This window comes from Sceloporus occidentalis, unplaced genomic scaffold (genome assembly GCF_023333645.1).
Source record: "Sceloporus occidentalis isolate IW3139 unplaced genomic scaffold, rSceOcc1.0.p SCAF_10, whole genome shotgun sequence".
In the NCBI taxonomy this organism is placed as follows: domain Eukaryota; kingdom Metazoa; phylum Chordata; class Lepidosauria; order Squamata; family Phrynosomatidae; genus Sceloporus; species Sceloporus occidentalis.
The window spans coordinates 35468255-35485246 of record NW_028316990.1 but is presented as its reverse complement, the minus strand read 5'-3'; the positions used below and the strand labels follow the sequence as shown (position 1 = coordinate 35485246).

The following is a 16992-nucleotide window of genomic DNA, read 5'->3' as shown; positions in this document are numbered from 1 at the left end:
AACTACACCAATATCTGTTCAGCATTAGGTTTAGATTTTTCTGTTCCGCTAGGTTTTTAAAATAGGTTTGTATCTATAACATTTGCGCCTTCAAGTCATTTCTGACTTATGGCATGGGGTTTTCTTGGCAAGATTTGTTCAGAGGGGGGTTTCCTTTGCCTTTGCCTTCCTCTGAGCTTTAGTATTTAGCATCCCTTACTTTGGTCTATTTTAGGATGTTTAAATACCCTGAAGACACCAGATTGTGTCTGATCTCAGAAGCTAAGCAGGCAGAGACCTGGTTTAGTTTTTGGAAAGGAGACTCCCGGGGAATAGCAGGTGCTGTGGGCTACTTCCAGAAGAAGGCAACAGCAAACGCCCTCTGAATAAACCTTGCCAAGAAATCCCTGTGATAGGGTTGTCATAAACATGGAGTTGACTTCAAGGCACATAACAACAATTTTAATCCTTAAAATATGGCTTTAACTCTTGTATTCTATGGTGCCTTTATTTTATTTATTTATTTTGCATCTACGCGCTGTGTAGATTTGTCTACTAGTTTTATTGTAATTACCATGGTTTATTATGTTGCATCTTAGATGCTTGGAGAAATGTGCATCGTGAGGTTTTTAACGGCTTAGATAAAAGACAGAGATTTTGCAAAAAGCTAAGAGAACTAAATAGAGACTTCTCCCAGGAAGCTGGCATTAAAAGTGGATCCCATCCTGGAAAGGCTGAAGACAACTAGACTAGAAATATCTGTACTATAGAATCTTTCTCTTGCAATCTCTCTCAAAGGCCAACTGATATTTTTCAAAAGAGAAACAGACAGTATAGATCAAGAAAATCAGGGCAGTTTTTCGGAGATGTTTACCTCTTGATCCTGACTGTGTTTTCTCGGAAGCAAATCCCGGTGTGGGTTTTCCGAGAGTCTGCGCTTAGGACGGCGGTCGTAGTTTGCATAATCCTTTCTGCAGAATGGACTTTATCAGCCCAGGAAACTTTTGAAGTCTTTTTGGCAAGGACTGGTGTGCAGTGGACTGTGCGGGGAAGAATAATGGCTTGCAAGCTGCTACCGGTACCCAAGGGTGACAGATCCGAAATTCAGAAATGGGAAAGTGCGTAGTGAAAGGGAGGGCGAATGTTGGTTTCTGTATAGTTTCAACAGTACTTTGGCGTTCTGAGACAGAAGGTACATATGATATTCTATTCCAGCTGTGATGAATTTGACTTATGGGTGGTATATTACATGCAGGACGTCCCTGAAAATATGGGTAATAGGGCTATTTCTCTCTTACTTTGGGATGTAGGGATGGTTCCTTTCAGGGCCCCATCTCCTTAATATATATATTTTTCTGGGCCCCACAGGATTGCTTTAACATCATTCCCAGGCTTAGTAACAGTTACTGGTTATTCCCCTTTTCACTTAATAAGAGTGGAACAGCTTTCTACGAAGATAGCAATGGATGATGCCTTGGATGAGAGACAATGCCTTGGATGAGAGACAATGCCTTTTGCAATGTAATGGTAATTTTTCATTGCTCTTTTTAGTTATAACAGTGTCCCCTTACTAAATAGTGGAGAAATAGACCATCGAGTACCATCTCATGTGCCACTGGGCATGGTCAAGTGACAACATCATGGGCGGTGTGTGGGGGAGCGTTGAGATTTCCCCCCAAGTTATTGAAAAGTAGTTACTTTTAACTTTTGGAAACAAGGAGGCAAAATCTGGCCATCTGTTGGGGATGCTTTGATTTAGAGTTCCTGCATGGCAGGGGTTGGACTGGATGGCCCTAGTGGTCTCTTCCAACTCTACGATTCTATGATTCTATGAAAATGAACTTTCCAAGCTCAGCATCAAGTTTTAAGATATTGCAGGATATAGAAACAGTCCCTGGACTAAAAGGAAAAGGCAGCACTATGAATTCAAACAAATTAACCTAGGCCACTCTCTGCTATAATTTACAGCTCTATTGAAATCACATTTGTAGATAGGGTTGCCAGATGTCCCTTATTAAAAGAGATGTCTTTTATCGGAGGGCCAGGAACCTTGTCCCTTATAGGCTGGCAGGTGCCCCTTGTTATAAAGGATGTCTCCTATTAGAGGGTCCTTCTGTAGAGACAGAATGAGATGCCAAAAAAAAGAGAGAGAGAGAAATCCTTATTTTCATAAACACAGAAATGTCTGCATCATGTAATTTATGATTGTGGACAATATCCAAATTTTACCGAGAATACATGACTAAATTAACTGAAATCAAGATGTTCATTTGGTACTGTATTTGGGTAGAGCACAAACTTGCTAGTTGCTTTGCGTCATGAATTTGGATGTTCCCTCATTGCTATTTTGCAAATCTAGCAACAGTATTTGTGGAGGAGAGAAGTCCCACTTGGATTCTGGCTCCATGGTTGCCCTCCCTGTGGGCACCCATACAACTGAGACAGCCCCAGCTCTTTTAAGATGTTCTCCCTAGAGCAGACCACAGCTGTATGTTGACTATCTAGACTATTTCTGCAAACCTGGGGTCTTCCCAACTCCTCACGCTCACCAGCCAAAAAACAGCTGCAGGTTTTATCCGGATAGCAGGCTAGGTCCTTCTCATGCCACTGATGTCAGCATGGCACAACCAACCCTTCTGATATCCTGCTTTCTTCCCTGCCTCAAAAAACTGTGCACTTCCATAACAAAATCCTGATTAGATACGCTACAGAAATTTGACTGAAAAGTCCTAAGGAATTTACATTTTTCTTTCCTCAGGCAAAACCTTTAGAAAAATTCTGCAGAAAGTCAAAAGGGTGCCCCTGGACTGTTTAACATTTTTTAAGGGATGGCTTGTTTTGCAAAACCAGAAGTGACTGCTGGCCTCTTTTGAGTTTTTGCCGTTGTTTGGAAGAATTTGAGGCTTAGCATCTCCCAGAGTGTTCAGAAAAACACTCTGCAGCTGACTCTCTCCACTGCAGATGCAGCCATTGGTGCCGGGAGCATGCTGCTTGCAAGTCGCTACTCTGAGCTCTGATGGTTTTGACACTGCTTTCTTTATACACAGAATCTCACAGCACCACAATATAGGAACACTACTCACGGGTTTGATCAAGAAGCCAACACATAAAGAGAAATCAAGCTATCAGTGTCCACAAGCCAAGCAACGTATGATGGAAACTGGATGGTGCATTGTAATTTGCAGAAAAATCAGGATGCAGAGAATAATGTTTCTATTTCCTAGCCCATACCTGCGCTCTAATTTTTCACTGAATAGCTCCCAGAGGGATGGGTGCCAGTAAGCCTTCATCTGTGGACATGCTTGGTGTCGGTAGGTTTGTGGTGTTATAATCATTGTTGTGTCTGGATCGGCTCTAAGATAAAGCCGGTTGACACAGTGGCAGAAATGCTAGCCTCTTCTCCGCATTAGTTACTGATGAGAGGTGTCAGAGCTTAGCTGTCTATAAACCTGTGAAAGCTTATTTGGAATATCAAAATGTGGCCGGTGTAGAGATTTCACACCCTCTTGGATTTTAATACTGTATGTAACTAATTCAGATGCGGGCGCTTACAGCCTGGCATTGTCAAGCAGCCAGATGGGCACCTGCTGGAGTGGAGAGGGCCATTGACATGTTTCCTGTCACAGCAGGGCTTAACCTGGATTTAAGCTGAAACACATCTCAGTCCCTTGAGGGAGAAGCAAAAATGGTTGAGGCATTAAGTATGTCATTGGTGCTTACATGCTTAGCTTTAGTTGTAAATATCTCAAGGGATCAAGAGAAGTAATAGTGCCACTCTATTCTGCTCTGGTCAGGCCCCACCTGGAATACTATGTCCAGTTCTGGGCACCAGAATACAAAAAGGACATTGAGAAACTGGAGTGTGTCCAAAGGAGGGTGACTAAAATGGTGAAGGGTCTGGAAACCATGAAGCCCTATGAGGAACAACTCAGGGAGCTGGGGATGTTTAGCCTGGAGAAGAGAAGGTTAAGAGGTGATACCTGAAGGGATGTGATATTGAGGAGGAAGCAAGCTTGTTTTCTGCTGTTCCAGAGAATAGGACCCGGAACAATGGATGCAAGCGCCAGGAAAAGAGATTCCACCTCAACATTAGGAGGAATTTCCTGACAGAAAGGGCTGTTGGAGAGTGGAAGACATTGAAGGGATGTGATACTGTATTTAAACAGGGCTATCATATCACCTCTTAACCCTCTCTTCTCCAGGCTAAATATACCCATAAGGTCCTTTCATTATGGAACCTTGAATTACTGTTGTAACGTTTGAGGCAGCCCTGAGCGTAGCTGTTTCAAACAATATCACAGAAGAAGACAGCCGTAAATACAAAACAAAAACCGAATGCTGTACAAGGAAACAAGTGCAAGAGCGTGTAAGACAAATCCATAGAGTTACAAAAACATGATGATAGCAAACAATCAGTAAGCAGAAAACCAAGGCCACAGAGACTCTAAATATATACAAAACATTGAACAGATTCAGAGGTGTGGATGTACAGAGACAGATGAACAACAGAGAAATAATGATTTATGCAAACAAGCAGCGAAATCCTTTTTGGAGAGTACAAACCATTCAACAGATTTACATTTTATGAGATCTTTAGGAATATTAATCCTTGACCCTTCGCTCCCAGTGCTTTAAGCCAGCTGGAAAGATGTTTTTCCCACCTTACAATTTGCAGTGTAGAGAAAGAGCACTGAAGAAGAAACATCAAACCAAGAGATGATCTAGAAGTCCTATCTATATTTAGATTACATTTGTCAACTTTATGATGTCTTTCTGCTTTGTTCCAATGTTTGGTTGAACGTTCCTCTGCTTCTTTTCACAAACCGTTTTTGTTTTTCTGGATACTTATTTCTTTATGTTCAAACCTCTGTATGCATTCTGTGTTTTATATATATTCAGATTCCCTGTAGGCCTTGGTTTTCTGCGCACTGGTTGTTAGAATCATGTTCTTGTATCCGGTTATGCATTGTGGCGGCTTTAGCCATTTTCTGGTCAATTCCACATGGGTTTGGAAAAAGATCTTCTACACACACCATACACATACCATACACATGAGCACTTTGCATGGAATCCAGCATTTTCGGTACAGAAAGTATTTCTATGTAGAAGTATTGCTCCCTGCACAGAAAGTGCTGTTTTCTGTACAGAAAATGTTGTTTTTGATGCAAAGCACCTCATGCAAATTTTGTGCAAAACCCCACAAAGTGTAAATATTCTTGTCAGTCCAGGATTCTTCTTGTCACAGTTTCTTGAAACTCCAAATCGTGTTGCGTGACCATTTTAAATATTCTTCCCCTATCTTGACATCAAGCGCACTGTTATACATGGAGATACATCCAGGGAAATCTTTTATGAAGCGATGTTCATTTCTGCCTCTGTGGGGCATGCGGCCTTCTTTGCTCATCTGGTTTTAAGAGACCATTAAAATAACAAGCACAATAAATGATTATGCAACTTATTTTAATCAAATATTAGCCTGGTTGTACCTACTTTTGCTTTTCGTTGTTTAATTGCGCAACAGCAGTTTTGCCACGGCAAACGCAAAAGAAAATCCCATCGACTTTATTGATATTTTGGATTATTAGCATAGCTCTTCAAATTCTTCTGGTTAGTTTTGACTGAATTGTTTCTTATTCTGGTTTTCTTTTTTATTTCCTTTTCCATTTTTCCCCCTTTTGGGTGTGCGTTTCTGTCGTTTAATGGAGCGGTAAATAAGAATTTCTGATAATGAGCCCAAGCATCTGTCACAACAACCTGGCACTGGTTATTAACATTTCCATTAACGGCGGGGTGGGCAGCGATAATACGGAAACAGCGCAGTTAGAACAAAATAAATAGTTGGTGTCAGGCTGAGTGGGTGTTAATTACTATTTTATTTTATAACCCCAGAGAGGAAGAGAGCAAAAAGAGATAAATATATAATAGTAATGTGGCTCGTGAAGGTCACTGTCTGTAAAGAAGGAGCCCACGGGAAGAGCAGATAACCTGGGCTATAACTTGCATGGGTGGCAAACGTTTTACGGCTTCCATTTGTCGTCTGCTAAATGGGCATAGAGCAAAGAGACTCTGCTTTCTAGCACCGTGGGCAGAGGTTATTACAATACCATCTGTGGGCAAGAAAAGAGGCACATGGCTTCCTTTATGTCCTGTTTGAGCTCCCCTTGTGAAAGTTGGCCGCCCTGAGCTGGAAGAGAAAGTAGGCAGAGACTGATTCGGACTGTCAAATGCAGTCGTTCGTCCATTGACGAATACCAACTGCGATGCATTGGGCAGTCTCTCTTCCAAAAGGCAAATTGATCCCCCGTTCAGGAGCTGCTCTGCGCTTGCACTCTTCAAGACGTCTCCCAGATATCCCTGAGCAGTATTACATCTAACTCAGGTCTAGAATGTGTTTCTCGCTAATATACATGTCAGGAGATTAGGAATGGATGAATTGGCATCCTCTGGGCAAGCGGAATTTAAAGTAGCTGGTCGGCAGCTATTGTTGCTGCTAGCAAAGATGGCTTGGCTTGAGAAAGATAACATCCAGTGCATAATGCTAAGGGAGGTCTGCCTTCCATTAAAGGGTCCAAATAATAGAGCAATGGAATAATACTAACAAAACACCTATCTGTTGGTATATAAGGATAGTGTGAAGTGATATGCACCAGTGCAGAGCTACTTTCACAGCTGAGCGCTTGGCCAGAGACAAAAAGCAGCCCTGAGCCATGCACAGTGAAGAAAAAGGCCCATGCTTAAGCATCATGAAGGAAAGTGAGAAGGAAGGAGATCACTAAGGTGGTCGCTCCCATGCGATCAAAAATCCCACGCTGCATCCACACTGCAGAATTAATGCAGTTTGAATGGCTTTAACTGCCATGGCTCAATGCTCTGGAATTCTGGAATTTGTAGTTTTGTGAGATATTTGGCCTTCTGTGTCAGAGAGCGCTAGTTCCACAACAAGCGATGAATCACGATTCCATTGGATGGAGCCATGGCAATTAAAATGTTGTCAAATTGCATTAATGTTGTCACGTGGCATCAGCCCTAAGCCAGTTGCAGAAGTTTTTAATGTCTTCATTGTGAGTTGTGCCACATCCCCTCTCGAGAGATGCTCATGTCCTCCCATGGCCAGTTCATGATCTAGTGTTTACCTGGAAGAGAGTGCAACAAGTACTCCTGTTTGAGTTTCTTCCCAACTGGTGTATAAAACTCCATGATTGATTTGGATAAGGAAGGCAAGCAGGCTGGCTAGTGCCATCTCACCTACAGCATCTATATAAGAGAAGTGAATATCCAGAGCTGGCACACAATAAAAGTCAATACCCAGCCTAATGAAAAATCCCCTTACGCCTGCGTATCCTTCTCCCTGATGGTTGGATGCTGTGCTAGTTCATAAAGGAAAGTTTGACAACTCTTCTCAAAAGTGTTTGAAAGACCTTTGGAGAAGCGAGTTCCTCAATTTGGGAGCATCCCTGCTAAGAACAGCTCTCTACATGACAAGTCCTTGAATGAATTCATCTTGAACTAATTGCTGCTTGGTTCTTGAATAATTCTGTGGGCACTTTCAGAAGTAAGGTATCGTTTTGTTTTCAAAGCTGCTCAGCTTCAAGAAGCAGAAAGCACCCAGCGCTGTGCCTAACAAGCCTGGGAGCAGCATTTCCTTTTGAAGAAAGAGATCCCTGCTCCCTGTAACCCTCAAGCCAGGCAGGGAAGAGAAACAATAGCAGGAAAGAAAAGGGAAGCAAGAGTCCTTTGGGAGAGGGGTTCAGGTTTCAAAAGACTTTGCAAATAGCAACAGCCACCTCTGGGAAATCCAGCTTGTGTGCTTGCAACAATCCCTGTCCCTGCCTTATGCTTTCTCCAACCTGTGTGTCGTGATGGCTCTTGTGTTCGCTTCTAATTCTCCTCCCTACCTCTCTTTGTTGTCTTTCTCCAGCCCCAGCGATGCCGCCTCAAAATATCCAGATAAATGCACTTTCTGCCAGCCAGCTGGAAGTCACTTGGGACCCTCCTCCTGTTGACAGCCAGAATGGGAACATACAAGGTTACAAGGCAAGTGTGTGCACTCCTCTACTACATCTTGGTATGACGTTAACCTTTCTTCCCTTAGGAAGACTTGAGAACAGAAACAGAAGCCAGATGCCTTTTTAGCTAGAAGAAATTTTACATGTGGAATTAGGCAGGTGTAAGAAAAACATTGCATGTGCATGTCTGGGTATAGTGAAGGGGTCTGCTTTGCTGCACGTAAGTACCTGGGATTTCAGTTCATGTACATACTATGGCCTAAATCCTCCTCTTAATCCTAGCTGCAGTAGACCCTTTGAATCAAGTGGATTAACCTATGTGTTGATTTCATCATTCCACAATACAATCAATGGGTTTTATCTAGTTGGGAGTGACCAACCAGACTCTGGAAGACAGTGATGGGATCTTCACATATGGTGGGGTATATTAGGGTCTCCCCACCCTCACTGGCTCTGCTGCCTGAAAAATAGGAATGTAAAACTAATTCTGCTGGATTGGACCAGAAGGTCCATCTTGGACCCAACATTGGCCAGTCATCAGATACCTCTAGAATCTCATCACCAGGACAAGAGGGCAGGAGGAGTCCTCCTTTGAAGTCATTGCCTCCCAAACTGGTATTCACATGGATGCCACCTCTGAATCTGGAATTGAAGTGGCCCTCAGAAGGAAGGGTGTCTGTGTTTACAGTGGTGAGATCTTTCAACACAAGTGGCTGCCTGAGAGGGAGAACAGAGCAAGGATCAAACAGAGATGGGAAGGGTAGTTCTGACCTTTCGCTAAAGCTATCGGCAGCATAACACAATTTTAAAACAGGTTTGTTGCCTTTCCATATTAATGTTCAGTGTCATCAGAACATCCCTATGGCTTTTGGCCAGATGTTCTGAACAAAACCACTTTAATTAAATTGTGTGTCTCATAGATCCAACAAGCAAAAAGATGGTTGCAATTTCTAGTCCTCATGAACCTTATATTTGTTTATTTGGTTATGGCATTTACAGTTGGCCCTCCAAATCCACAGATTCTGCATCCACAGATTCAATCATCCATGGCTTGAAAATAACCCCCCCCCCAAAAAAAATAATCCCCCCCCCAAAAAAAAACCCACTTGGTTTTGCCATTTTATATAAGGGTCACCATTGTATCATGCCATTGTATATAATGGGACTTGAGCATTCACAGGTTTTGATATCCGCAGGGTGTCCTGGAACCAAACTCCAACAGATATCAAGGGCCCACTGTATATTTTGCCCTTTACTCACACTCAACCCACAAGGCAACTGGTGGTAACCTAAAAGCACAGCCACACAAACAAAATAACATTAAAACAACAACTGACAAACAAGCAGCATAATCAGTGTACAATAACCCACAGCAACATAGACTTTCTCAGTGAATTAGCTCCAAAATCCCTTCCAAAAACCAAAGTTTAAATGGGGAAGAGGCAAGCTGAGACTTCTTATGGTACAGTCATCCCCATCTTGTTGGAGAACATGAAGCAGGCCCTCTGAGGATGGGTTCATACATCTTGATCAGTTAGAGCTTTAAGAATCAAAAACACCACCAGCTAACAAACTTGGCAGAAAATTGGACATTTATGCCTTGAATGACCCTACTGCATTCCAGTTGCCATTTCCAGGTACTCTTCAAAGATGGCCCTGAGTAAAAGGTGTTAGCAGTAATCTCCACTGGATATTGCCAGCAGAGTAGATCTGTCCAGGTCCTTTTTGTCCAGGAAGGGTACAGCTGGTGCACCAACACCATCACCAGCTCAAGAAAAGCACTCCTGGCCATTGCCACCAGTAGTTGCACAGGATCCAGGATCACACCTTGGATGAGACCCTGCCAAGGGCTTATTGCAGCCCTATAAGCAAATCTTTGAGACTGCATTGGACACACACTTACTACGAGCCTCAAAGCCTGCCTCTTGTTCATTGCCTGGCACGTCTTCTGCCTGTGCATTAGACCCACAAATGAAGAAAGCTGAGCCAATGAAAATAATCTGGCATTACAGCTTGGCAGAAGGGAGCTACCTGCTATAACCATTTGTATATTTTCTCTTTTGTTTGCACACAGGCTGTTCTAATAGCTTGGCTTGTAACACCAAAGCAGACTCTTGGCTGGGTGTGGAGGTCAGGTTCTTGGCTCACCTCAGATAGGATAGATTAACTAGTATACACTCATTAGTCGCTCTTTCAGAGCCAACCTGGGAGTCCTGCTAGGAGAACAACCAGGCTGAGGAGACTGTGTTTGTATTGTTACTACTGGGCACTGTGTTAAGAGATAGTAATTACATTGCAAGGCACTGAAAAGAGGCCATGACTTACATAGCCATGAGGGCCCATCTAGTTCACTGTTCTTTGTTCCACAGTGGATTGACCAGATGCTTTCTGGGCACTCACAGGTAGGTTTGAAGGTAATAACCATCCCCTATTCTTTGGCCCTTGTAAGCATCTGGTGTGCAGAACCCTGCAGTCACTATATAGCCAGCATGGCAAACAGGCACTTCTCCTCCACTATTGCTTGGCCTTATCCTCTTGTAGAGCCATCCAACTGTCATTATCACATTTCAAGAGAGCAGATTCCATAAAATACTACATTATGGGAATGGGTCATTTGTCTGGTCTGGTCTGGTCTGAACTCTCCTTTGGATGACCCCAAGTTCTAGTATTACAGTATATGAGAGAGAAGAACTCCCTTCTATCCATTTGAAATAATTTTCTTTGCTCCTTATCCAGAGTTCTGATATGTATGGATACAGTTGGGCGCTTTGGGAATTTGGGCTTTAGGGGATCAGTCATTGGGCAGACAAGTGGCAGCAGAGGAACAGATGATGACATTATGGGTGATGAATGCGCTAAACTTCCAAATAAAATAAGCTTTCCCCCCCTTCCAATTAGGTTTATTACTGGGAAGAGGATAGCAGGAATGACACAGAAAAAGTAAAGGTCCTTTTCCTCCCAGAGACGAGTGTCCGGCTGAAGAACCTGACCAGCTACTCCAAATATTTGGTCTGTATCTCTGCTTTCAACGCAGCAGGAGATGGGCCAAAAAGTAGCCCTGGTCAGGGCAGAACACACCAGGCAGGTAAGAATATATATAAAAACAGTTTTGTGGATTAAGGGGAGATCTGTGGTACTCATGGCCTAAAATGTTGCTTCTGCTGTTGAGCATACTCTCCATACTTCTTTCAGCTCCAAGTGCTCCCAGCTTCTTGGCTTTCTCTGAAATCACTTGCTCTACGCTCAATGTATCCTGGGGAGAACCAGCTGCAGCCAATGGTATTCTGCAGGGATATCGAGTGATCTATGAGCCTTTGGCCCCAGTTCAAGGTAAGACGACCAGGAAGGATTGCTCTGCCCATACTGGGAGGAAGAGACAAGTCCATCAATCATGTGTGATTGGCCTCCATTTGTATCTACCAGGCCTATCCTCTCCATTTTACTGTATCAGCACATGCCAGTGGGTGCCATGGCTGGACAACGTGTTCTGAGAGGCTCCTTGTGCATTCCCAGTACAAAAGCAGTATGCATTGTACCCACCAGTATTTTGGATGTCATCAAATCCATTGTGCTGCAGTGACGCAGACCAGCTCAAACCTCGCTAAGACTAATACGTTTGCATTCTGAAAATCTACTCCTGTCTGTCAGTACTTTTGGAAGGAATATCCATTCCAAAGGTACAATTACAGAGAAAACTGAATTTTCTAGTCTGAAAGTCAGATAGCAAAGGAGTTGCCTCTGCTTTTACTGGCCACCAGCACTCTTTGTTTTGTTTTGATCCATCTTGAAAGTATTTTTGTACCCCTGAAAATGAGTGTATAAAGATATTAAATAGATTGTATAAAGGAGTCCAGACATGCTTGAGGAGACCCACTTGCATTCACTATACCAGAAGAAGGCAAAGTGTAGCTCTCCAGATGTTGTTGGACTGCGACTTCCATCAGCCATAACCAATGTTGAAAGATGCTGGAGAGGCAATTCAACACCTGGAGACCCCATTTTACCTGCTCCTACCCGGCACTCGGTCTGTATAATAATCCTGACATGAGCTATTTCGACCATATTGTTCTCTAGCAAATGACTTGATTATCCCAATCAGTATTTCAGCCGCATTCGGGGTTGCTTCACTCTCGGCTAGCATTTTTAATCCAGCCCTGGCTTTAATCTTTCCTCCTCTTTGACTGGGAGCCTAAATAGTGTGATTAATTTTCTAAAATCACCGCCAAGAAAGAATTGATAATCTGTCTGCAAATGAATATAAGATCATTCTGAAGGTAAATTTGAAAAAAAAAGATTAAAAGGTTTTGTTGTGCAGGTGATTTAATGTTTATTTTATGTTTCTGGAGGGCTGCAAGGGGTCCAATCAGGTCTTCGGCTTCAACTAATTCCTGCCGATTCAAAGGAAAGAGAGGAGCAATCACTCGTATTGTTGGAGCTCTCTCTTTTTTTTCTTGTTTTCTCGCTCTCTCTTTTTTCATCCTTAGAGGGCAGCTGAGGGTTGGAGAGAAACTGTCTTTGACTACCTGTCTTGCATTTCCATGGCTTGTGTGCTGAAAATAAACCAAATGAAAGCAAGAGAACAAAAAAGGCCTTTACCATTTAGCACAGGCAAGAGGTTCAGCGTGAAGTGCGAGTGCAGAAAAGGTGTAGTTTTAATCAGGAAACATGAGGAGAGGAGCTGCAACAGGCTGGGATATTTTGGGATCCCTCCGCTGTGTGCTCTGTCCTACCAAACTTACAGTGCATTAATCTTTTACAAGGGAGTCACTGGGGGTCAAGTGTTATCAACCAGGTCTGGAATTAACTCTTCATTTGAAGAGTTCTGGGTGTTATTTAAAGAGTCTAGATTCAATCTCATGCTCCGGGATACGTATTTAATCATTTATGGGGAGCCGGAGGGGATTCTGCTTCCATCCAAAGACCTGGGTTTTATGCAATTGACTTATCTGCACGATGCGTACTGGGAGGTCTCTTGCCTTGAGGCGGCAGGCTGAGGCCATGCCTGGCAAAGGAGAGCACTCTTTTAGATGAGAACAGCTCTGTTGCTGCGCATGATAGGGCAGTAAGAAAATATGGATTCCTGACACAAAGCTGGGGACTCTCCCATCCAGGAAAGACAACGTGATATAAAGCTCTGGATTATATTCCTTGTTTGGGGGGCTGTATAGCTCCCAGTTTAGTCATGAGGAGATGCCGTGCTTCGTGATAGGATTATTGGGAAATCCACGATATGAACATGAGGCTGCGAGGTCAAGGCTTGCTGAGGGGTGGATGAAGCTCTGTCCCTTTTGAAAGCTAATATGTAATTGCTTCAAAATTGCAATTGCAATTTGCAGTTTTTGTTGAGCTCTAAATGTTATGGAAATCCTATCGGATGTATTTAGGGGCATTTTGGAGCAGAACCCCACATGTTCACCCCCTGGACACCCCAAAAGGCCATACTTTGCCCACCCCTGGTTTAGAAGCATACAGGTACTGTTTCGTATGCACCCAGGGAAGTTATTATTCTGAGCTATTTTGAATTTTGATTCTATAAAATACTCGTCTCTGTACGTTTCCTCTGCCTGCATGGAATGGTCCCTTGTTTCCAGAGCCTCAAAGTGTCTTTCAGAGAAGGAGGACTGCCATGCATCTTTTTCTGTGCTGTTTCTCTCTCCTTGGGTGACCTGTACTTGAAGTCCCTGTTGAAAAGATTTGGGGATTTTTTTAAGGAACTGCTTTCCTCGCCCTAGTAGCCACAAATGACAAACCAACCCTGCTGCTATTCTTCACCGCTCACTTAAAACAACAACAGTGGTTCAACATTTCCATTGTTTGCAGGTTTTCCTTGTCTCCAGATTTATGTCTGAGAAATGAAATAATCCCCCCGGGGATAACGGATGCATCTAATGTAATTTTCCTCTGTTGGGCTTCTTATGCTTCAAACAGTGATTTAAGTCTCAGAACTAAAATAGCAATTAGAAGGAAAGCTTGAACCAACCTGCTTTGGAACTTTCTTTGCTTTAGTTTTTTTTCCCCCTTTTAACCCATAAAAGCAGAGATAAATATCTTTAATATACGCTTAGTAATAAAATAAAAAGAGGGATGAGAGTTTTGCAGACTTAATGCACTCAGCCAAGTTTAATCCAACTCTCTGTTGTTGAATTCTAAAGCAATTGCCCAGGAAGGAAACATGAGAGTCCTCATTCTTGGCAAAGATGACATTAAAGCTCATCCTCAAGGGGGGAAAGCATCTAGAATATTGCATGTTTCCAGTTCTTTTTGTTCTGATTTGACCTACATATTGCCAGGTATGCATCCAGGCCCTCTTGAAATATCCTGGGTTTCCCATCCTCGCCCTTTCCCTTGTGTTCTTCTTCCTTTTTCTCCTACTGATCATGAATCACATACAGATTCAGACACATTTCAGAAACTGGTTTTCACTGATTTCCATTGAGCCACCTTTATTATTCTTCAGGTGTTACAGTCGAAGCACTAAAGTGCTTTAGCAATATGCTATTGGTTAAGCATTAAGGTCATTTTGTTTGGGTGCAAACATTCCTTTTTCTCTCTAGATCTGTGTCCTGGAAATAATAGTTACAGTTACGGATAGTGTCTTCCTGAGCTAGTTAATGCAATACGAGAACAGTTGCTCTCCTTCATTTTCCTGGGGTCTATCCACCTTCTTCGGCTGTCGGCGGTTTCACTCATGCAAAGTGAATTAAGCAAAAATTAACCCAGCCTGAATTGTTAAAGGATTTTTACCCTCATGTTGTTCTGCTGTAAATAGAAGAGACATTGGCCAGCAGAGACTTGGCCTGGTGAATGTTTCTCAAGAATGATTTGACAGAATGATTGGCATGGAGGTGCTGCGTGGAGACAGGTTGGGCTAAGGAAGAAAGCTTCAATTTTCCATAAGACGATGCTCACCTCTTTCCAGCATCCCATTGCAATTAGTGAAGTTGTCTTCAGCCTCTTGGTAATTTCCCAATTGCACTGCAAGAGTATCCCCCCCCTTGTCAGTCCCCACTTATCAAGCTTAAAGTCTAATTACACTTATCTGGGCTGAAAATTGGCTATTATCACTCCTTAAATTCCCACTAATTGTGAGAAATACTTCCTCAGCAAACAGCTAGATAATTTTACTGGTAATCTAGACCAGATCAGCTTCGCTGCTTTCTTTTTTTAAATTAACACGTTATCTTATTTTCTCATCTGGTTGGGCCCATTCCAGGGGTGAGCAAAGTGGTGACTGTGGACATCAAGGGGAATTGGCAGCGCTGGCTGAAAGTCAGGGACCTCACCAAAGGGATGACCTACTTGTTCCGGGTCCAGGCCAAGACCATCACCTATGGGCCTGAACTGCAAGCCAACATCACAGCTGGGCCAGCAGAGGGTAAGTGGAGACGCGTTGGACTTGCCAAAATGAAATGCAAAACGGTGGTGTCAATTGCATTAACTCGGCACCCAACAGCAAGCTAAGATATTCCAAATACATTCTGAAGCCAAGAGAGAATTAAGTCAGAAGCCATGATTTAGTGGTGTCCTCAGCAGTCAGTGTCAAGTGCCAGGTGTTTTTGCATATGAGGCTTAGTCCATAGACTTATGATCATGGGTATGTACACAGCAATCCAAGACAGACAGATCTCTCAAGAAACGTAGACACCCATGATGGTCCACTAAGGGAAAAAGTCTAAATGCTACAGTAAACTAATGTAATAATTGGGCATTTTAGTTGGCCCTCATTGAAGCTGTTACTCTATTGTAGGTTTTAGATTCTCCTTTGCCTCCTGAAAAATAAATAACCTTTACCACCAGTATAAATTGGACCAATTTACATAATTTATCTTATATTATGTATACATTACATTTTTAAACATTTTCCCATTTATTATTATAGTTTTGCTAGTTGCTGGGAAGAGGATATCCACCAACACTCCTGTTCCTTTACCCATTGCAACTATTGGTTGGTTGACATTGCACACACAGTTGGTATCCTAGTTGTAGCTGAAATGTTTAGATAGAATGCTCCTCCCTTTTCTAAATGAAATTGAGGCCTGTTACAGACTGCCAAAATAAAGCTGCTTCGGGTCTCTTTGGAGGTATGCTGTTTAAATGATGCATGCATCCTAAGAATCCGAAAGCTGCACCAAAGCTGCACTCCAGTGCTTAGGAATGGAGTGTGGCTTTGGCGCAACCTCCGGACTCTTAGGACCCATGCATCATTTAAACAGCATACCTCCAAAGAGACCCGAAGCAGCTTTATTTTGGCAGTCTGTAACAGGCCCGAGATTCTTAGGATGTTCTGTTTCACTGGCACCACATGCTACATTTGTATGGAAAGTCTATAATCCTCCAGCCCTGTTTAAGGAGTCTATAATACAAAAATCTCAGTCTTAACCAGTTGAGGTAGAGTTCGGTAATAAGTTTGGTTGTTGGTCTTCCATTGACTGATAGATGGATGAAATGACTGATTTAAACAAAACCTGAAGAATTAAATCTAGGATATATTTTCTGCAGATGCCGAAGGAATGAACCTTGACTAGAACTGTGTGCTGGTCTATGACCGTAATAAAAATGAAATGAACTGACAAGGGCTGGAGCTTAAGTCAGAGTGCCTTCCAACCAGTTCACTAACATATCTAACATGAGGATTGGCTAGGAAGAGGCTGTAGCTTAGCGGCAAAACAGTGAATTGAATACAAAAGGCCCCAGGTCCATTCTCCAATTCAAACATCTCATGGAACATGGAAGAAATCAGACAAAGACACACAATCAGAGTAGACATAGCATTAAGTATGCTGTCCTCTCTCTTCCGTTTTTAATGTTCCTTTCATATGGCAGCTGCAAGAAGAGACGTGATCCATGCTGAGACTGCAGTGTAGAAATGGCAGAAGGTTAATCCTGCTCCCACCTACATTGCTCACACATTGAAAATCCTCCCCCTCAAAGCTGTTATTTATCCCAAAGATGCCACTAGTGTGTGTGAACCTCACCTCCCACACGCCGCAGCCTTGGTTGAGATTTC

The 16992-nt window shown here is 42.8% G+C and overlaps 1 protein-coding gene across 4 annotated transcripts in view; it reads left to right on the top strand.

Moving 5' to 3' along the window:
* Positions 1-16992, top strand: part of SDK1 (sidekick cell adhesion molecule 1) — a 445458-nt gene that overhangs the window by 397488 nt on the left and 30978 nt on the right. For all 4 annotated transcript variants that reach the window (XM_089477071.1, XM_089477072.1, XM_089477069.1 and 1 more), the window contains exons 36-39: positions 7898-8013; positions 10884-11070; positions 11178-11315; positions 15199-15360. In XM_089477071.1, the coding sequence (XP_089333197.1) occupies positions 7898-8013; positions 10884-11070; positions 11178-11315; positions 15199-15360 (603 nt within the window). The remainder of the gene's footprint in view (positions 1-7897; positions 8014-10883; positions 11071-11177; positions 11316-15198; positions 15361-16992) is intronic.